At 39.1% G+C, this 22,822-nt stretch overlaps 2 protein-coding genes across 3 annotated transcripts in view; both read left to right on the forward strand.

Moving 5' to 3' along the window:
* The window catches only part of KLHL30 (kelch like family member 30), a 38,613-nt gene extending 35,808 nt beyond the window's left edge, over window positions 1-2,805 (forward strand). Inside the window, exon 8 of the mRNA XM_089672330.1 lies at window positions 619-2,805. Within this exon, the coding sequence (XP_089528456.1) occupies window positions 619-876 (258 nt within the window). The 3' untranslated portion in view covers window positions 877-2,805. The remainder of the gene's footprint in view (window positions 1-618) is intronic.
* Window positions 2,806-4,517: 1,712 nt separating this feature from the next.
* On the forward strand, window positions 4,518-21,804 carry ERFE (erythroferrone). Of its 2 annotated transcripts, none has more exons than XM_089672334.1 (8): window positions 4,518-4,948; window positions 6,621-6,803; window positions 7,927-8,038; window positions 10,242-10,399; window positions 13,829-13,937; window positions 18,471-18,552; window positions 20,261-20,339; window positions 21,446-21,804. In XM_089672334.1, the coding sequence occupies exons 1-8, from the start codon at window positions 4,823-4,825 to the stop codon at window positions 21,542-21,544; spliced, it is 948 nt and encodes a 315-aa protein (XP_089528460.1). In that variant the 5' UTR covers window positions 4,518-4,822; the 3' UTR covers window positions 21,545-21,804. The 2 variants fall into 2 exon arrangements, with proteins under 2 accessions (XP_089528460.1, XP_089528459.1); XM_089672333.1 differs by lacking the exon at window positions 4,518-4,948 and adding an exon at window positions 4,991-5,148.
* The last annotated feature ends 1,018 nt before the right edge of the window (window positions 21,805-22,822 follow it).

Here is a 22,822-nt window from a genome sequence, read left to right on the forward strand (position 1 = left end):
GAATTAGGGTAATGTATGCTTTATTAAATTCTGGGCATGGGGTGTTGTATATTCTCTTGTGGAAAATGAATAAAATATTGAAAAAGAAAATTAATCTACTCTTTATAGTAACATGGTTAATAGCTTCACCCCAGTAATATAGCCATATGCCCCCATAATATAGCCATATGCCATGGTATCATCTCCAATCTGTAGAGAAGTGTTATAATGTTGAGTACTCAAACAAAATGAAAGTGACCTGACACAGTGCATGACATTGATTTAATCACAGAGAGTGATATGGCAGATTATGGTGATGGTAGGAAAGGGTAAATGACTGATGGGACATGCAGTATGGGTAGTTGTGTGTAGAAGAGTTTGTATATCAAATTCACTGAAGGATAGTTGTTATCCATCCGTCAGAAAATGAATATGTACATGTGCATCTTTCTGGTTTGCAAACTCTATATATATATATATATATATATATATATATATGGGACACATGTTCTATCTGTTAGATTGAGAATGGGGCATGACCTCTGTGGGGTCATGGATTTTTTGTACAGAGTAAATTATATATGGTGAAATTACATACATATAGCTTTCAATGATTTCTTATCTTGGATTCTTGCTCAGGTGCAGCTCCTACATACCCTTCATGAGAATGGAGGCATGACCTCTGTAGGGCCACAAATCTTTGTGACAGGTGGCCACTGGCATGGCATGGCACGTGAATACAGCGTGGTGATGGAGTCATATGACAGCAGTATTGATACTTGGACTCGGGAAGGGGCCCTACCAAGCCGCTGGATGTACCACTGCACATCTGCCATCTTCATGGACACCTCTCGTTGGCCCAGCATATTCCAAGGACAATCAGAAATGGAAGTTTGACCGATAATATGCTTTGTGAAGAGTATAAGACAGACCTTACATCTTATTGCAGAACTTACTGTTATACAATATGGCTTACTGTGGTGCTCATCTAGAGAACATCAACTCACTGATAATCCTGCTGTTTTGTAATTCATTTCACAAACGTGATGTCTTCTAATGAATTACGCAAATTTATTCCATTGTTATCAGTGTTAAGCTATTCACTGATGGTATATTTACAATATATGCTTTTATATTTTAGATTTTTAAGTATGTAATGCTATGTAGAACCCACCAAATAATGTATGGCTATGTGATTTGTGCTGCTAATACACCAAGAGTAGTTCACAGTTACAAAATGCAAATTGAAATGCCAAGCTGCAAAACTGGTAAAACACTGTCACACATTAAAAATGGCATAATTCAACATATAAATTAATAATTCTACCACTTTACAAAACACTGGTTTGGCCTCATCTTGAGTATGCAGTTCAGGAAAGATATTGTTGAATTAGAAAGAGTTCAGCAAAGGGCAACACAATTAATAAGGGGAATTGAGGATCTCAAAAGTGACTTTAGTGCCTGTACTAAGCTGTTTACTCTAAGGTCCCTGAAGAGAACACACAGCCACAATTTGAGGTTAGAAGAAAGGAAGCTTAACCTTAGATTGTGGAAAAGGTTCTTTACTGTTAGAGCAGTACAAATGTGGAACTTCTGCCTAAGAAAGTGGTACTAACGGAGAGTGTTGGAAACTTCCAAAAACATTTAGATGTCTTCCTTGGGAAGCAGAATATAAAGAGCAACAGGAATTGTTAGAGAATAAAAATCACACTCACATACACATACACTTGGAGGGAGCTTTTTTTAAACCTTATAAACTATGTTATATATACTAAAATGTTGCATATTGTTTTTTCAATACCGAATTACTGATTTATTGTCCTGGCCTAGAAGATGGCTATCTGCCAGATCAGCCTCCTTATGGCATTGTGCAGCAGAACACAAAATATACTCTTATTTACTGCATTTGAAAAGCTTTACCATACTGAAGCAAGTTTTAAAGTCATTATCAGCATTTTTATATCTGTAGCTTTAAATTCAATAATAATTCACAATTTTGTTTTTAAGGTCCTTGTGCAGGCACTTTCTGTTCTGCATTGTCACCTTGTTACACTAACACACTGACACACAGACATGGACCTCTGTTGTCATCATCAAAACACCCATCCTGAAAAATTATGTGGAACAGTTGCTGGACTGCATGTAGACTGTAAGTGCTGCAGAAGATCTGCAGTGCTGACATGCAACAAAGGATGCAAAAACCTATTTTCAAACACACCGACTGTTTTAGCAAACTAAACATCAACTGATAATGTTTAACATGTACTGTCTTAAAGGATAAGTTCACTTTAAAGAAAAAAAATAACATAAATAAATACATGTCCATTTTTGTGCAGGTAAAAATAAAATGTGCATTTACTATATTTTTTTTTTGGACCCTTGAAAGCATTGCACCAGCGATCAGCAGATCACTGGTGCTATGCAGGACTCCTGCATACTGTCAGTGTATCCGTGTGCCTGTACATCCCGTACAGGTAAGCAGATACAGTCTGACAGGAAGTCACAATAAACTACCACAGTGTTCAAAAGCACCATGGTAGTTCATGGAGAACTACAAGCTGACAGGCCACAAAGACTGTCCGGACTTGTAGTTAATTATTTCACAGAACTCTGTGAATGAATGAAGCGGACATGTGGGCAGAGCCCTGCACAGCCACAATGTTTTCAAAAAGTGACCGCTAGTGCAGGGACCTTTACTGTAACATGTTCCCAAAGGTGAACTTATACTTTAAACTTTGTCTGAGCCTGACACTGTAGCTGGAGTAAAAATTTGAACTAAAAATAAAAAATACATAAAAAAAATAAATAAATCGATGAGATGGTTAAGTGTGAATGGTTATTTATTTTCAATTTAAATTCAACGTGTTTCGAGGGGGGAGATTCCCACTTCTTCAGGGCTTGGAGTTGAAGAAAAGTGCCTGACTGGGCAGAAGAACATGTAGCTGCTATTTCAGTTGTCGTGTCTGTGTTTCTATTAATGGAGTTTTAATCGAATGGCATCTGGAGGCAGCAATCCAGGACATGGCATCTATTTTGATCATTATAGATGCTGTGCACTGAAAGTTGAATGAAAATCTAAGGGCTGGTTATCTGGGATCCCCCACCTCTCAAATACAAGGAAACAAAAAAAGTTAAAGTAATACTAAATCTTCCTTTGTTTATTCAAACAAAAACAATATTATACTTGCCTCCTCTGTGCAAGGATACTGCACAGATAGGTGGCTTACCTTCTTTTTCAGTCCACCACTGGTGCTATCCACTCCTCCTCTTCTCCAAGTGTCCCCATAGCAAGCTGTGCTGAGGGAGTACTCATGCAGGTATGTTTCTGAGCTGGGCTGTGTGAGCCCTTCTCACAAAATTTGACTGACAGCAGCAGTAGCCAATGGCTCCCACTGCTATCAGTGTAGCCTGTGAGAAGAAGAGAGAGGGGACTCAGATAAGTGTGTGGGGAGGGGGCACTTAGTGGGTTTTTTTTTTACCTTAATGCAGGGAATGCATTAAGGTGAAAAAAAAATCTTTAGAACCACTTTATACTACCTTTTACGCCAGGCTGCAGCTGTCATTTTCTTCAGATTGCTGATGTAATAGACCCATTCTGATCAGCAAGAACACAATCTGAGAGTAACACTTTAAGCTTTCTAGCAAAACATTGGCTCATTACAATGATCATGGATGTTCCTAATTCATGCACTAATGTCAGTTGTACTGAATAATGACAGGGACTAAAAAGCTGTTTCTTCAGCATGGGGTAGACTGTGGCCTCAACAAGAAAGCACAGTATACTGAATAATACATAATGTATTAGTGTTCATGAATTCTCCTGTTTAATGCCTTTCACGTGTCACAGAAAATGTTTGTCACCTTTCCCATGTTTTCTTATGAGACATATACCAGAAGTTCACAGAGACACGGCCTACTTGCAGATCACTTCATTAATTTCATGGCTCCTACACTCTGGCCTGTTGACACAAGTAAATTCTGACTCTGGATTTTTTACCCTGAAGGTTGTTTATTTTGAAACTAATCAGATGTCATGTACTCACAAGGCTATTTTGGCCTTTATACAGTAAACATAATTCCTCTCAGGAAAGACACTATGCTATTTGTTGTCCACATTTCTAAAATTCAGAACTAAACCAGATGTGGATATGTACCCAGCAAAGTTGGAGTGACCTTCATTTTGTATTTTGGAATGAAGAAAAAAAAAAAAAAAATCACCTCAAAATGAAATAGCACAGGCAGGTTTCCCAGTGAAACGAATGCAGATGGAGTTTCATCCTTTTTCCTTTCAAGAGTGCACAGATTAAACAAGACATTGGTAACCTAATGAGCCCTGTATCATATTAGAGAGCATCATAAGTACTGAAGAGGGTATAAGAGACGTCTATTAGTCCAGACTGCATTCTCATACTTTACACACCTTAAATTTTCCTCTAAGTCTGTTTCTTGGAATAAACTCACAATTACACTCTGAGCTTCTCAATGTGCGTGTGTGGGGCGTAGGGTTCCCTGGACTGTTATCTAAACTGAGAGGACAACACAGCTACAAGGAGATACTGGCAGAAAAGAGACAGCAGACCAGAGGAGAGACACAACACAGAGACTGGAGATATATCTGGGTTTTTTTTTTTTTTTAATTTGATGCCAGGGAGTTATCCTTTGACTAGGGTCATTGCATTGCTAAACAGCAACAGCAAATTAAATATATCTGACTAGATAGCACAAAAAAGGCTTAGTAAAGCAAAAACTTGCTTAGAATTTTTTGCACATACACTCACTTGTATAGATTAATATATCACATTCTGATCTATTGGACATAAAACAGTATCAGTGCCTCATTGTAATGGATACCAATGGAAAGCCAATCCCTCTGCGCTGTGTTCTAATGACTATCAGTATGGGTGTGTTACTGGTTCTTCTCTGCGCTGGACCTGCCTGCACCCATAAAAACCGGGGATCAAAGTTTCAGGTACGTGCCTTTTATGAATTCACATGACAACTAATTATGTTTGCATCTGTGGTAATGATCAGTGCCCCATTGTAATGGATACAAATGGAAAGCCAATCCCTCTGCGCTGTGTTCTAATGACTATCAGTATGGGTGTGTTACTGGTTCTTCTCTGTGCTGGACCTGCCTGCACCCATAAAAACCGGGGATCAAAGTTTCAGGTACGTGCCTTTTATGAATTCACATGACAACTAATTAGGTTTGCATCTGTAGTAATGACCAGTTTGCCATGTAATTATTAGAACCAAGGACCTAAATGAAAGGGTTTGCAATCTCATAAAAATGAACATTCCATTTGCCGTAAAGCTGGCTAGTGGACTCTTTTAAAATCAAGTGCAAACAACTCCAAGGTGGTTTGGGAATTTAGTTTTTTTTTTCTTTTGGGTCGGGGGGGGGGGGGGGGTAGTACAGTTCCAGTTTCAGAAACCCACACGCATATACTAATCCATATTACAAGCTAGTAATATTTTAGATGGGTTTCGGCAATGGCAGCAATTTCCCTAAGGACACATTTCTTTTTTATGCCTGTACAGATGGAAGGAGTCTACTGATCACTGCCTTTCACAAATAATTTAAGATCAGAAGATAGAAAATGTTCAGTGGCAACTGAAATGTTGTCAACAATTAAATGTCCTGCCAAAAGAGCAGCCATATCAGAAAACTTAGATCAGTTATCATACATGAATAGAGTTTTATATATCATTGCAATTATTATCTTGGAGCATTGTGGAATAGCTCATACTGCAATATCCACTATCTACCTATAGATGCTCTGCAACATTCAACTTTATGGAACATATTTAGAGTTGTGCTTGTCAGTCTTGTCTGTCTGAAGGCTACACACAGCAGTCTCTGAACCAGGTAACTACAGAAATGTCTCCAGCACATAAGCTCATATAAATAGAATCCACCATAAAACTCTGATGAAGACAACAATTCCCAGATTATTGTGCTACTAGCGAATTTCAAGGCAGCAAATTAAAAAGTAATCCCTAGTCTTTAAAAATGTTGGGGTATGTTCCTGAAGATATTGAAGATATTTATTGGATAAGTTGCTAAAGGTCTTCCACATTACAGAACAAGGCCAAAGGAATTTGACCATCAGGTATACCATAACCTGGATAAACAAAAACTTTCACAAACACTAACAGCACAGTTTAGAGTACCTTTTTCTGATCATTATTGTTTATCTGACAATACATAGCAGCTAGAATTGTTGGGTTTACCATACCTAACAACCCTAAAAAGCTATACCCACAGCTTCCACCAAAGAGCTTTACTAATGACCAGGTTATTCCTGCATGTCTGACTGTACTCTAAACTATACGGCCACCTAGAACATCAAAACAGTATCAAGTTTTTTTTCTTTTAATTGTGCAATGAAACAAATATTTCAAATTTGTCTGCTTTGGTTGACAAAACAAAGCACACTTTCCATATTGTAAAAGGAGTAGTGTGCTGCAACCTTGCAACCAACAGAAATTGGTTTGCTGCTGTTTAGTGCAGAATGAAATCTGAGCTTTAGCTACTATGGATTTCTGCACACCATTGGTTTGTTGCAACACTCTCTCATTCAGGGTTGCTGAACCTTTCTAGCTCTCTGTTCTGAATGTTAATATTTATTTTCTTATAGGAAACTTCAGTCACAGTTCTGCCATCAGTAGGGCTGCCTGTGCTTACACCTCCACAGGAGAGAGACTTTACATCAGTGCTGACAGACAAGAAGAAGCCCCCATGGCAGCCTAGATATACCTGGCTGATGTTTTCTGACCACGCTGCAAAAACCAAGAGGAAAGGACAAGAGGAATCAATAAGAGTGAGATATACATGTTTTCTGTGGACATGGGTTATGCTCTGTCATCTGTATACAAGACTGTAATTTTTATTCAATGTCATGGCTTAATTTAACTTATACCCAAAGTTGACACCTTTTCTGGGAAAAAAAGGGCCTTGTGATCGCTTTCCTTCTTTTAACGATTCATAAAATTTACAGCATATCTATTTCTACCAGTCAGGTTGGTAAAATATTGCCTAGGTAGCAACCCTATTGGGACAAAAGCTTACCCAAGCTCTACTGCCTAATTCCAGCATACAAGGACAGGAGTTCGGTGCTCAGGCTCAAACTTCCACTCAAAATTGGTAACTTCAAAAGTGATAGCTGGAAACACGTAGACTTCTTATCAATACTTTTATTGGTTACCAAAACATGCAGATACAATATAAAATACAATGCGTTTCGGCTAAGGAAGCCTTCTTCACAACATACAAAATGTAAAATAACACCAAGAAAATATATATCGTAGCCTAGTCCATCACACGCAGGTGTGTCACGTTAATTAAAAACAGTCACATTAATTGATACCACATGGAGATGAAGACAAGTTGAGGAGGATAGCAAAATATACGAAGTCTGCCATGATCTTAAAATGTGTTACATTTTATATTGCACCTGCATGTTTTGGTAACCAATAAAATTATTCATAAGAAGTCTACAAGTTGCCAGCTATCACTTTTAGGTGGCAGCCCTACTTGTACCTCATCTTTACCCATAATCCATGACTAAATGCATATAGCATACTCCATGTGGTTCATCAAAAAAATCATCCCACACTCCATCCATTGGACCTGTAAAATGTTTGCAAATATGTAAAAACACTGAACTAATCTGTTTTTCAGTAAAAGATCACAAACCACATTGATAAACAGAAATGTCAGTATAATGTATTTTATTGTGAGTACAAACCTGTTCTATATAGATAACAGTTGGCCAGGTACCCATAGCCTTAAAAAAGCCTTTTTACATTAGGGAGCAATTTTAGAAAATCCCTTTAACAAAGTAATGTGTTACTTTTCCACTTAATGGCAAAAATTGGATAAACAAAAAAAACAAATGCAGAAGGTATGAAAATTATACATCCTGCATCATTGTGTGCTTTCAGCATCATCACTCAGGCCCATATGGTGCTCCAGCACCTCCAAGACATCAGAGTCACACTGTCAACCATGTATTGAGGGAGAAGAAACTGTCGCAGTTTCTTCAGCTGTTAACTGGTGAGTATGAGTCACAGTATTACTTTATGAGATGCTTCTATTTTCCAGCTGCATTTTTTCATATGTTCTATACCTGCTATAGAATAATGAATTCAACCATTTTTAAACATTAGGCACTTGCAACATTGGGACAGATTTGTAGAGACAAAATAAAGGTGTTGCTGTTGTCCAGGGCATCTACTGATTTTTTTTCTTATAATACTTACCTGCTCTGTGCAATGGTTTTACCCTGAAACTCCTCTTCTGGGCGCATCTGGCTCCTCCTCTTCGGCGAGTGCCCCCAATGGAAGCAGCTTCCTATGGGGGGCACTTGTGTGGGCTTGATCCGGAGTCTTTCTGCCTGCATCCATATATGCACATAGCTCAGCCCCCCCCACTCCCTCCTCACAGGATTCGATTGGCAGGAGCAGGAGCCAATGGTTGCGGCCTCCACATCCAGTGAGGAGAGAGAGCTGGTGCTCTGGGGTACAGAGCTGGATCGAGATTGGGCTATGATAAGTATGGAGGGGGGGAATCTTGGTCACAGAAGGTTTTTTTTACCATAAGGTTTTTTTCCCTGAATGCATTATCTGCATTAAGGACCAATTCACACCAGAGCGATGATCTGTGTTTTAGTGCAGCTGAAAAACAGTAATTTCCAATGTGTCCTATTTACACCATAATGCTGCGTTGACCTGCGTTGCACTATAATTCAACATGTATGTATTTTAGCGCAATGCAATGGATGTAAGTGGATGTCAACACAATGAACAGGATGCTCTCATGAAAATTCAGTACGCTTTAACTCTCACTAAAATGCATGTCAACTGATGTCATAATGTAGGTCAACAGAAGTCAGCACGTGACTAAAATGGAAAGAAATGTGTGAACTGGCTCTAAGTCTTTGGAACCACTTTAAGATGTTTTATCTAGTGACACAGCTTCTGTAACAGACCTAATTTAAAGTACATCCTGTAAAGAAGATAGTGAATACTCACCTGTTCTGCTGCCAGCATTGCCAGTGTTCACCTTTGGTAAGCTGGAGTTCCTCGTGCGATCCCCTACATCAACACTTTGTCATGTTATGACACAGGGCCTGGTGGATGGAACTACAACACTTGGGTTACAGGCATCTGATAAACCTGGAAAAGTTGGATGCTGAAAAGTCTGCTGGAGTGCATAGCTCTTGCAGACAGAAAAGTTTAGACTCACTACCCCTTGCAGAGGCAAGTATATTTTATTTTGCAGGGAATTTTTTTATTTTATTCACAGGTGACTGAGACGATTTCAGGGGAAAAGAAACAGTATAGGGTAGTGTAGCTCTTCATCATCTACCAAAGTCTAAAATAATTGGACTGACAGTTAAAGGCTTGTTAACTCCATAGCACTTGCATTTTTAAATTGTGCTGTGTTGTAATGGGTTATTTTTTTTAACCACTCGAAGGTTATAGCATTTACAAATGGCGGTATAGATACTGGAATTATTGTTTTTTATATACAGTATACTAGTAATGGCGGTCATCAGTGACTTATAGCGGGACTGCGGTGGACATTCTGACACTGGGGGGGAATGACTGTCACTGACATCCCCAGTGACACCAATACAGTGATCAGTGCTAATAAAAAGCATTGACACTGTACTAATGGCACTGGGTAGGAAGGGGTTAACATCTGGGACAATCAAAGGGTTAACTGTGTGCTGTTTTACTGTGTGCCGTGCTGCGCTGTGTGAGTGTGCTTTACACTGTAAGCACACTGCTTTGTATGGCTCTGCATAGCATCATTGCAGTCATTTTTTTTCTCTTTTTATTTTTACTGGAATGCTCTTACTATGCATTGCATCTTGTTGTGAGTGTACATTGTAACATGCTGTTAAAAATTGCTATTTTTTTTTAGTGCACAGCAACTCAGCGCATTGGTGTAACTAAAACAATAGGACATCAAGCTATTTGGCTTTTCCTTGCATTTGGACTGTGTTGGGTAATGCACTCTAAGGCAGCACAATAGTACTAGTGTTCTAAATATTTCTAGTGTAGCCCAATGAGATCATTATGCTTTGGTTTGGTTCATGCCCACTAAACCAAACCATGCCCACTAAACAATAGCATTGTTGGCAGCCATTGACAACTGCAGCAAGGCAACATTGTGTACACGTCATTCAGAGGTTTCTTATCACAATACTATTAAATTATAGAATGATTGATAATGTTCTGTTCTATGACAGATGCCCTGCTGAGAAAGAAAGTTGGTGAAAACACCTCAAGTTACAAGCGTACCCCAACTATTTCCCCTGCAAAGGTACACATTGCCTTTACATGCAAAACCTGCAGTGACATTCATGTGGAACCTGGAGAACGGAGGGAGCTGCAGGTCTATAAAATGGTCAGTCTTTACAAGATTCTCTACTTTGTTTCTTAAATATGAAACTTTCTAAATATATACAAGGAGTCAAAATATTCATAGCCGTTTACTGCTTTATCTCTGCCGAATAGATTTCTCCAAACTTCCTATATGTTCACCAGAAAAGGAAGTGCGGGAAAATCTCTCAAACAGGTAGCAACAAAAATTTTAATTTGACAGAGGTTCTAACTCTTCAAATCTAATATATTTAACCCAAGCTCATGAAAAAAAAATGTTTGGTCTGGTGGTTCACCTCAAGGTTCTTTTTTAAGTGCTTGTAAACCTCAGACATTAAATATGAACAAAGCATATACCTCTAGAGCAGGGGTGTCAAACTGGCGGCCCTCCAGCTGTTGCAAAACTATAAGTCCCATCATGCCTCTACCTTTAGTAGTCTTGCTTGCAACTGTCAATCTTGCAATGCCTCATGGGACTTGTAGTTTGCAACAGCTGGAGGGCTGCCAGTTTGACACCTGTGCTCTATCCTGTGTACTTGTCTCAGTCCAGAGCACTAAGTGTCATTTCTGTCTGCTGCCTCATTCCTCTGCTAGCTACATGAGTCACTTCTGACAACGTTTCTTGACACCATGAGAAAAGTGGTGATGGGAGGACACCCTCTGTTCTGTTCCTGTGAAGGGGGTGTGTCCCTTCCCTCCAATCAGCTCTCAGAGCACTATTCACTGAGTGTAACTTCAGCTCCCCACTCCCTGCATTTCAGAGCAGACAGATGGCTGTGAATATACAGGTACAACAGTGTAGGAGGGTTTGTTTCATCACTGTATACCACCTGAGGCAAGTCATGTCCTGGGTATGTGTAAAGAAACCCATAATATATAGTTTTCCATTGCTGACTTCTTTCTGATAGTGCTGGTTCCTTGTGGTCTCTGACATGAATATCTATAAGGGTCACTGGTCCATATACTTCTTCCTAGTCATTCTACATAGAAAGTATTAAATATACTAAATCAGTATGACAAGCAGGCAGTTGGTCAGCAACAGCATCCGTCAATTTTTCTTATAAGACTTTACACAGTAATTAGGTCTCTCTCCCTTCAGTCAATTTTTAGAGTTTTGCAGACACATCAAGGTCTGCTTTAAACAAAAGTTTAGCCTTAGTTATACTTTAAAGCAGTGGTTGCCAAATGCGGCACTTTGCTTGCTTATATCTGGGCCTTGGGTCACTATTTCATCCACTGATACCAACAATGAGGCATAATTTCCCCCACTGAAACCGATGAAGGGGCACAATTCCTCCTAATAACACCAATGATTGGGCAACATTTCTCCCAATGACACCAACAATGGGGCCCGTTGGCACCAATGATGGGACACAATTCCTCCCACTGACACCAAAGATAGGGCATTGTTTTTTTCCCCACTGTCCTCCGGACCCTTTTCTACTCCCAATGGACACAGTACAGTCCCTCTAAAGTTTGGAAGACAGTAAATTGGACTTTTGTTTAGAAAGTTTGGCGACTACTGCTTTAAAGCATGCTGCACAATTTAACTCAAGTTATATGATCTTTTTTTCCAGCAAACAGCCCCCTTGCCCTCAGTACTTACTGAAATTACAAATGCCAGATGTTTGCAGCTCTCTACTTTTGTTTACAGGTCTTTTCCTAACCCAGCTGGCTGCAATACCACACAAACATCGATCACTTGTATAGTTTTTTGTGGACTCCTACTCTGTCTGTTAACCTATAGTGAATTGACCTCAATGACTCATGCAATGCATGGGCAGTTTATTTTAGTTCCACTTTATATTAGTTTTTAAAGTGTTACTAAATCCACAACAGTACAATCAGTCTGTATATGCAGTAAAGCCAGTCTGTATATGCAGTAAAGCATGCTTGTTATACTCACTGTGGAACCTAAGGGGTTAATCCTCTGCATTGTGTACAAAAGGCTGTTTGATCCTTTCTTCTCTGTTCCTCCCCTTTTTCAAGCAACCACCACTTATTTCCAGACTGAACTCGTAGCCATTCTGCAAATGCTCAGTTTGGTGTATATTGCTGGAGGTTTTTTTTACTCAGGAGAGTGCATGTGATCAGCACAGGGCCAATCAGCACTGTCCAGCAAGAGGTCAGGGGATTTCCATCCTCCTAGAACAGAAAGTAAACTCCTCCTACAAGCTTTAGCTAGTGCTGGGCTGAACACTGATAGAAGTCACAAGACTGCTCTAACTGCTGATGAGAAAAGGTATTTAGCAGTTTATATTTAGTAAAATAATTGCACTTCCATGTTCTGTGTACTGTGGGAGACCAGATATAGTGGCTGCAGGATTCTGGGTGTAGTAACACTTTACGTTTTGTTAAACAAAAAACAAAAAAATAAATCAGCTCAGGGGACATTGCTTGCTACCCGTGTGACGTGTCCCTTGAGCTGCAGTCTCATGGTTTAGTTGAAATCTTCTTCCAATGTCTGCACGCACCCCACCCCTGCCACCATAATTATCTGATGTGGGGGGGGGGTTTATAGAGCTGCTGACTATAATTACCCTTTACGGCATCTCCATTCATAGAAACTGTAACAATGTAATGAATGAAACATGATCTATGAATGGAGAAACAAAACTTTAACCGGAGTTCTAACAAATATTGCACTAAAATATTAACAGATGTCTTACGGTGGAACTTTCAGTAACCTTACATGTTTGCATAAATAAATTCCTTGGATGTCACAATATACACAAGTCTAATTGAAAAAAATATTTCCTCAGTCTCCTCTAACCCAGTGATCAGTTTGCAACAGTGTAACTTTGCAAGTTAAAAGGTTATTGGGAGCTGATCTGTGTCAGACTTTAGTGCACACAACCAAGAACTGCACACATACTAGAATTTCCATGATTCCAACATCTCAATCCAAAAAGTTCATGCTAATCCTGAAAAATGCCCAAATAAAGATGGTGTCATGTTTTTGAAGAGAAATGAATGCATTGTCTGGGGAAGTACTGTAATCTCTATGAACGGAAATACATACCTGGGATTGTTCCACTTACACATTTCTTAGGGAGTATCAAAAGCCAAAACTCTGTTTTTGATAGAACTGGAAGGGGTTAGCAACACTGTCAAGTTTTTTTGCTTTACCCTCCCATTTTGTCTTCAAAACTAAAAGTGGATTGGGAATAAAGGGAAAGCCTTCAAGGGGAATACTTTTTTGTGGTTAGAAGAGTAGAGGAGATTTCCCTCATTCTTGAAAGATTTCCTCTTACTTCTGTCTACGGGACAACCCATGAAGGAAAATCCCCCTGCTGGAAGCCGACAGTGGTTTCAACACTTCCCTATTCTATCCCCCCCAAAAAAACTTGGCTTTAGATGTACTTGACCATAAAAATCTTTATCTCCTCTTCAAAGCTTCTTACTTTAGAAAGCTCTTGTATTCCACTAATACTAATTCTATGTTTGTATGTAGTCTCACCTAGAAGGCTCATTCTACAGAGGAGCTGGCCTGAACCTCACCAGTGGTCGATACACAGCTCCTTACACTGGACTCTATACCTTCTTTGCAAGGTTACAAGTTGGTGAGTCACAGATTGGACACAATGTACCAAACTTATTAATTTTAAAATGTAATGAAAGTCAGTTTCAAGCCTTATTGGCCAAATACTGCTATCCTGAGCAATAATGTATGATAACACTAAGCTGAGCAAATCAGAGTATGATTTATTTACTGAGAACCATTTATTTGGATTCTGAAAATAGCTGTAGAAAGGGTATTATTTATAAACAAAGTTAGGTAAATGGTATATAAAAAGTGAGCACTTACACCAATCAGGTGTTCTGCCAAGATATGATTTATAAGATCAGTACAGTTTATCCTCAGCTATGTACTGTGATGGCTTTCCTGCCTACATTTACATTCAATGGATTACTTAAAGCGGAGTTCCACCTAGAAAAAAAAAAAAAGCAGCTACAAAAACTGTAGCTGCTGACTTTTAAAATACAGCCTGTCCCTCGGTCCAGCAGTGTCCTCACCATAGCTGGTTTCACCGGCCGTCTTCTCTCCCTGGCGCCGGCATCTTCACTGTGGGCACCCAGCTGTGACAGCTTGTGGCTTCACAGCCGGGTGCCCACTGCGCATGCGTGAGAAGCGTTGCGGTTTGTGAATGGCCCCGTAGTCTTGTGGGACCTGTCAAGTATCTCAGTAGACTACGGGGAGGCCTAGACGATTGCAGTGGAAGTGGGTACCTGCCAATCCTTAATGGGGAGCGGGGGACAAAGCCTTAAAGCGGAACTTCCCCTTTTGGGTGGAGCTCCGCTTTAAGTAGGCATTCACATTTCAAGGTTGTTGGTAAGTCTCGATAGCAATACATTTCACAATTTGATTGTAGGATATCTTTTAGAATTTCCAGCGATATTGCAAGGGCCAGCCTAAACAACCCATCAAATATTGTATCTAATCAGTCTCCCACTCTACATAGTTTTTTGCAAATTTAAATGAGTGAACATTCAGAGTGCTTTGTGTGCTCAGCTTTAAGTAGATTGTAAAATCTGATTGGAACGTGTATTAACAGATTCAGAGAAAAAGGAAAAAAAAAATACATAAGTGTACAGAAGGGCCTTACTATATGTTCTGAAAAGTTCTAAAAGGTTAACAAGGAAGGGTGTTATTTATTCTCCTTGCTTTTAAACTAGTTCTAGATTGTTGATGAATGGTTGCCTGAACTGGTCATTTGCAGCTGGTTTGGGTGAAGATCCTGACTATGGGGAAAGGCAGCTGATCAAAGGCTTTGGGCAGTTTCTACCCAAAGATACACGATATTGGTAGCATCCACCTATGCCATCCTCCTACTCTATAGGGATAAATACAAGTGCTCAGCTTAGCACAGGGCTTGACAAATCCAAGGTCACCGTGGAGACTAGAAATTGGGTCCTGGATTCGCACACAGCCTCCATTGACTTCAATACAAAAACTCCTGTCAATAGCAATCGTGTGTGAACATTTATCTCCACATGCCATGATATCACTTGTGAGTCTGGAATGCACCGCTACAAACTCGAAAGGACCCTTTTTGCAATGGCACTCAAAACACAATACATGGGGAGCGCATCTGTGTGAGCCACCTCAACAGGAACACAAAATTAAAATTTTAAAGCCTGTCATGTGAATCTGTGAGTTTGAAAATGCATCCAAAATTACATGTGTGAACCAGGGCGACTCCATTCACACCTGGGCATTTTGGGATCTTGGGAGAGTCACTGAGATCGCAAAATGTATGTTCAGGTGCCATTATGTTCACCGGCACCTAAATTGTGGTGCGCATTTGCCGTTCTTGTCGCATGGCAAATCGCATCACGTAAAGCTTGTTGCCCAAAAGTTGCTTTGCCCTAGGTGCTGGCAACCCATGCTATGCTAAAAACAAGCAAACAAAAACAAACTTGGCTCTTAACTTTTCTAGCTGGCTCCTAGATTCAAGGCAAATTTATCGAACCCTGGCCGAGCATAGCATCATCTATGAGAGAGAGCAGAGGGCATTTGGATGGTGCTTGCATGGTTAACTGATCTCCAGTTTCTATAGACACAAAACACCCATTGGTAAGAAGTGTAGCAGATGAGTCAACAAAGGCAATGGGGATGACTTACTAAACCTGGAGAGTGCAAAATCTGGTGCAGCACTGCATAGAAACCAATTAGCTTCCAGGTATTTGGGTTAAAGCTTATTTGAACAAACTGAAGCTGATTGGCTACCATGCACAGTTGCACCAGATTTTGCACTCTCCAGTTTTATTAAATCAAATGACTCAGTGACAGGCAACCAGATGAGAAGGTCATATGTATAATGTAAACTGTTTTTCTGGGTCACTATATGTTATTCTTAGTGTAAACTGCTGATCCAGCTTATCTGGAGGTTAGCACAGATAGCTCAGGGCTGAACGACATGTGATGAGGATGAAAACCAGCAAAGTACCACAAGCAACCATACTGTACCTCAGGGTTTCCAATTTGTGAAAATTAGCACAAAAGAGAACAGAGCACATGGCTAGAATGCCGGAATTTAGCATTAGACTTCATTCACACTAGCACTCCTAAGTTTAGATAAGGTAATCATCTGGGAAGTATAAAGAAGTTAATAGCTTTTATGCCTCATAGGTCACTTTTTCCTGTAGTTAGATGTTTTTCTCTTAAACTGGGTACATACAGTCCAAATAATTGGCCAGTTCAGCAGGAACCAGCCAACATTTGGGCCATGTGTACAACTGTCCTTCCGCCAGAAGCCAGTCTAAGGACTAGCTTTGGTCGCAGGGATTTGCTCGAAAACCAGCAATCGGATCAGCTCTCGCAGCCAACACACTGTGAGAGTTGATTAGTCTGTTCTGGCAGGGGCAGATTTAAAGCAGGTTTGGCCATGTTTAGTGTGTCTAGTCAGATCTTGTACACATAAAATGCCATTTTCTCCAAAACGCAGTTAAAGTGACTGCACCTAAACACTCAGTGTGAATGGCACCACTGAAAAATCATTACATGCATTTCTAGGAGTTTAGAAATGTTCTCAATTCATATGAAATGCAGGAATGAAAGCACAGGAAGATAATACAGTGATATCTATTAAAGGGAAGCCTTTGGAGGATTTGATTGCTCTCTACCCAAAGTATATACTATATATAACCTTATTAACAGGCAAAGTTTTACAGTTGAGTTTATCTCCGCTTTAAGTAAACCTGTTGAGGAAAGTTCCTTGCCAAATTTCCTTATCACATGCTAGATATTTCACCATCATTCTGAACCTTTGGCTTCAATGACTATCTATATACTTGTCCCAGGTCAGTGACTGAAGCAAGAGGGTCAGTGTAACAACAAAGCAACTACCCTTTTTAAACAAGGTCACTTTTCTTTCATGGTAGGCTTCCTTTAAATAGATGTATATAGTCTAATTTAGTAAATCCCTATTTTAAACTCATTCCTCAGAATTGTCTAATAGAAAAAGCATCTGTTTTGCTTGTGACAACTAACTACAGCTATCCAATCGTTTGTCTAGTCTGGATAATAATAATAAAAAAAAAAAAAAGATTCTGGTTGCCATGGGTAATAGGCATTTCTTTCCCGAGGAGGATTGTTATTAGCTAGATTATAACAGTAAATAAATAAAAATTGCAGCGCTGATCAAAAAAAAAAAGTCCAGTAAATCAGAAAAAGTTCCAGTAAAAAAAGTCCCAAATGTATTCCCACAATCCACCATCACCTAGGGCCCCTGATGACGTCAATTGGATGACGAAACGTGTCGGGTGGAGCTTTGGCGTGACGTCATCACGTTTTTTGGAGGGACAGTGGCCATTTTCCTGGATGGAAACTTGATTCAAATGCTGGTAACCATCCAAAACATTGTACGAGCAACTTGTAATTAAACAGGGTGATTTTATTAATTAAATGCTACACTATGAGTGGCCTTTTTCTTTTATTCCTTATCTATATATTGGATGGGAGTCTTCATTTAGGACCGTTTTTCAGATCTTTGAAAGGAGGATTGATAGCTATCTGGATGAGGATTGCTGGTTCCATGATCTACACATATTCATCTCCCGTTTGAGTTGCTTATATTGACCGGTGTGTTTTGGTCAGAATTTCTGGTAAGAGGCTAACCATTCGGGTGTCCTGGTGATGGTGGATCATGGGAATACATTTGGAACTTTTTCTGTTTACTGGACTTTATGTTTTTTTTTTATTAGAGCTGAAATTTTTATTTGTTTACTATTATGTCTGTTGCCTGATGTGCGTACAGCTTTTCTATGTAATTTTGTATTGTCACATGATTAGTTTATCTACCCAAGCGCAGGTTATTTATATTTGATTAGCTAGATTATTCCTACAACTTTTTCAGATGTCGAGCCTACTGCAGAAAACCTGGCTGTACTTCCACAGCAATGGCTGTACTTCCATAGCAATGGTAGTGTCACTGCTGCCTATAATCCTATGAAATACAGAGAATTGTATTAATATAAACACAAACCCTCTCCTGTCAATAATCAAGTTATGATTTATCGTTTTCTTAGCATATTTTTTATATAAATGGATGTGTAGCTTTTTTTAACAGTTTTTTTAATTTATTGTTTTCTAGATTTTCAGAAATACACCAATGACCATCTTCAAGGATTTTTGCGCATACAGCTCTGCATCCTTTCCCTGTGTCAGGACAACCTGTAAGTCATTTGCAATAAATACATCTTTTTACCAAAATCAAATAACTGCAGTAAAACATCTAAATACATATATGCACACTTTATGTGTGAGCATATACATTATGTGAATATACAGTATACAAAAAAAAAAAAAACACACAGCCATTGTTCCAAAAAAATAATTGTAATTCTTTTCAGCCACTTTCCCCCTCAGTTTTCAAATGAGTTTAGCTAATATAGCATGTTATCTCTTTGTTTTTTTTGTTCTAACTACCAAAACAACCACATCCCACCCCCAGCACATGAAACACGGTATGTCTGTAGCAAGCAATTCACTCTGTTTCTTACGCAATCACTTGAACACACTTACATTAAAGGGTGTCTATATATGCCTGTATCTAAACATACTAATCGAAGACTTCAAGTGGAACTGTAGTCAGAAAATTAAGTCCTCCTAGATCACTTTAGGCTGGCCCCTTTTTCAGGTGTTTAAAATGCAGTAATACACTGTCTCACACTGCTCTCCACATGCTCAGTTGCTCTCAATTTTGGGCACTGCCAAATTTGTCAAGGCCGATCTGGTGACAGACTAATTATTTAATGTAGAATACTGGGTTTCAGAAAAATGGCAGCCTCCAGCGAGAACAAAAAAAGAACAATGCTGCAATTTACAGCACACCCTAATTTTAGTAGCATAATTATAAATGTAGAATGTATGTCTCTTGCTAAACAACATTTTTATGTACAAGTTGTTATGGGTAAAGTTCCACTATAAAGCAGAGCTCCGGGCTCTCCCAAACAAATTAAAAGTCAGCAGCTATAAATACGCTCCCCCACACAAAAATTGCCAAAGGTGGCAATGGAGGGGGGGATGCAAACAAACAAAACTTACTGCTTTGGGTGAAGTTCCACTTAATGTACCTCTAATCTTTTCATTAGATTCCCCCTTCCTTGCATACCAGCATCATAATAAGTAAGCAAATGCCTCTACTATTAGGCAAAATAAGCACTTCTGACTGCCTGTGGATTTTAGGCTCAGGCGAGGTGTCCAGACAGCAAAGATTTCAAATTGTACTGTTCAGAAAACAAAGTCAAGAAAAAAAAAAAAAGACACAAGGAGCTGCATGGTACACAGAACTCTAATAGAGCCAGGGACTAGCTAGACAAAACATCCGCAGGAATGAGTGGGCCATTACTATCTTTTTTAGCTAGCAGTAGAATATTCAAATCCAAGTCCATCAATGAAGTCAGACATCTGAAAGTATAAAACTGTACACACTAGCTCTTAATATATCCAGAAAAAGCAAGTAACTCTGCAGCTATATTTTACTATGGTATTTTTTCTTTCTCTGTATTTTGAAAGCCGTGATGACAGGCCAAGGTGAACCCTGATCTGTTTACATTAGGCTGGTTTGCATCTACACTGTAACTGCAGTCATATGCTTGCTGGGGTGAATGTCTTTACTGCCACATTCATAAGTGTGGATTTCTAGGCTGGATTGCATTCACTGGAGATCTCAAATTAGTACAAGTTTGCAGCCAGTCCTTGTCTGCAGTTACTTTGCAGGATGCAAACAGAAAAAGGTTTATACTAGCCTGTGTCTGTAATGACAGCTATCAAAGCACAGAAAAGAAAATCCTGGAAGTAACAGATTCATAAAGTTGCTTGAAATAGGTTGGAATAGTAAAGTTAAACCTTGAATACTCAGTGGTAACACTTTTTTTCTAGGTCCCTGGAACATATCCTCAGCTTTACAGCCAATGAGGTAACAGCCACAATAACTTTGAATGGAGTCTTGCATATACAGGTAAATCTGGAAACAAAAGGGCCTATTATTAAACTACTTTCAGTGTGTTGCTAATGTAAAAGATATTTTGACCTACATCTGAAAAAGCAGCATTGTATTCAATTCAGTGTGTGAAGCATATCTCATATTAATCAGTATCACCGCAAAATTAACTGCATGTGTTTGTCGCAAATTATACATATTTGCTGACTGATCTTTTTTCATTGTCCCTCCTATACCAGACAACCTTTTCATTGTCCCTCCTATACCAGTATTTAAACAGAACTATAAACTAAAGGGGCACTAAGCAGCTACACTGGCACCCACCTTTCTGGAACTTCAAACATTTCCTGCTCACCAGCAGATCACTAGTTCTTGGTATGAGCTGCAAGCAGTATAAGTAAAAGGCTGAATGCCTTTAAAGCCTATGGAGTGTATCTGATTGAGAACGTTCCAGGGTTAGAGGAGTCCTGTAACAAGTCAAGTGGCAATAAAATGAATATCGCTTGCTGTGTGACTCTGCAGAGAGAACAAAGTTGTATATTATAAATGAGCTGGAGGATGAATTTAATTTAAGCAGCAGTATGGCTGCATATATTACATTTTATGAAAGTGGCAGTTCCTAAAGCTTTCCAAATACTGGAATTATCCATTTCCATCTGCATCCCACTTTGAATGTTGGCCTTTAAAAGATCTATCCAAACACACATATGCACAGATCTGAATATTCAAGATACTTGGCAAATTGTCCTACAGAGTTGACACAATGGAGGAAGTCACATGCTAAAAGTGTAAATGTATAGAAAAGTAATTGTGGGATCAGTCTCCATCCTGTCTTGTCAATCTTTTCGTGTTCTTTTAGTGCATAGCAATGTTACCACACCGAAGGCTAAATTATAAGCCGATTAGGTTTAAAAGTAGATAAGCTGTTAGCCAACTGACTAGTTTACATAAAAATTGGGATGCATGAATCCAATCAATCATTCTCCTCTTTACAGGCAGCATAATGTCACTGTACCATGCTCTGATCTCTAAATGTACCCACAGATATGGTGTGATCATAGCACAATGAAGATCCAGGTCTTTGGTACTTTGCATGAAAAATAACTTCTTTCTATTCTCTCCAGGCAGGACAATATGTGTCACTTTTCCTTGAAAACAAGATGGACTCTTGGATCACACTTCTAAAGGGCTCAGACTTCAGTGGAGTTCTGCTTGGACAATGATCTACAGAAAAATCCCAGGAACTGGCGCTCAAACTGCAGTTGCAGTAGCAGCACTTTTGTAGAGTACAGGCGAAGCAGTGAAATTGCCTTTTCCTTACTAAAAGACTGATATATTTTCTTAAACTACAATTACTGTGCATATATCTATTAATGGCATCACCAGCCAGAACTGACTATCTTATTCTGTCTACAATAAATAAATTAATTACCTAGGAGTGTGCCTGCAGACATAAAAAAAAATAAAAAATTGCAAAACAAAACCAAGCATTGCTATAAATAAACCACGTAAGCAAAATACACAATGCATGCTTGGCACCCTGTTATTACTGCAAATGGTGTGCAAAAATCAATATCTAAAAACCAAAAAGAGCAAAATTACTTTTCCTTAAAGAGTAATTCCACTTTTGCTGAGAAAAAAAAATTATCTTTGGGTGATCTATGTACATTGCAAGTACTTTAAAGAAACTTTGTTCCAGATTCCTAACTTTTGTTATTCTGAAGAAACAGCTGTTTGTCTGTTTCCATGTGGAAAGTGAATGTAAATCATGAGTGATCTTATAAATATTAATCAGCTGCTGCACTTGCAGGGTTCTAATGAGCAAAGTGGCAGGGTTAGAATCGCTTTAGACATGATTTCCCCTTGGGAGTATCTCATCAAAAATGAAATTTTCGTTTCAGGGAATGCCCAAAATCTGACTTGTATCTTAGACTTCTGGGAAAGTCAGTCAGCCAATGACACAAGCAGGAAATGACATTTTGGGGGGCATTCTGTATATCATCTGTGTACAGAACGCCTATAGGTTACCAGAATGCTTTGCATTTTACAGAAAATTACAGAGCTGCAGATTTAAAAAGGAAAAGTAATTTTAATAAAATTTAATTACAATATGACTTGTGTAGCAATTGTACATAGTACATTTTTTCTCATGAAAGTGGAGCTACCCTTTCTTATAATTTAATATATGGTGCTGATCTAATAAAAAGTGGAGATCAAAATTGCATATTTTCATTACAGTTAAAGTTGACCTTGTACCTAAATAGTAAGGTCCCCTCATGTAGCATGGCCTTTTCCTTCCCAACACACTACATCGAATTTCCCCTTTACCTGGCTTCTGCCAGCAGTGCCTAGAAGAAGGGTAATGCCAATCCCAAGGAAGGTCGATTACCCAACTCTTGCAAAAAGTACAAAAACTGCCCAGTTTCAGCATATACAATCTTCATAAAATGTCCCCCAGGGAACAGTTATCGATTGGGGCAATGAAAAATACTGCGAAGAAC

Source organism: Staurois parvus, unplaced genomic scaffold, assembly GCF_062004578.1.
Source record: "Staurois parvus isolate SC_StPar_1 unplaced genomic scaffold, SC_StPar_1.0 ptg000126l, whole genome shotgun sequence".
In the NCBI taxonomy this organism is placed as follows: domain Eukaryota; kingdom Metazoa; phylum Chordata; class Amphibia; order Anura; family Ranidae; genus Staurois; species Staurois parvus.

Bases quoted from the DNA above. Each gene is read 5' to 3' on its own strand.
- ERFE (XM_089672334.1), top strand. From the start codon at position 4,823: ATGGATACCAATGGAAAGCCAATCCCTCTGCGCTGTGTTCTAATGACT. The intron at 8,039-10,241 runs GTGAGTATGAGT...GTTCTATGACAG, and splicing joins GTTTCTTCAGCTGTTAACTG to ATGCCCTGCTGAGAAAGAAA. The intron at 20,340-21,445 runs GTAAATCTGGAA...TATTCTCTCCAG, and splicing joins ATGGAGTCTTGCATATACAG to GCAGGACAATATGTGTCACT.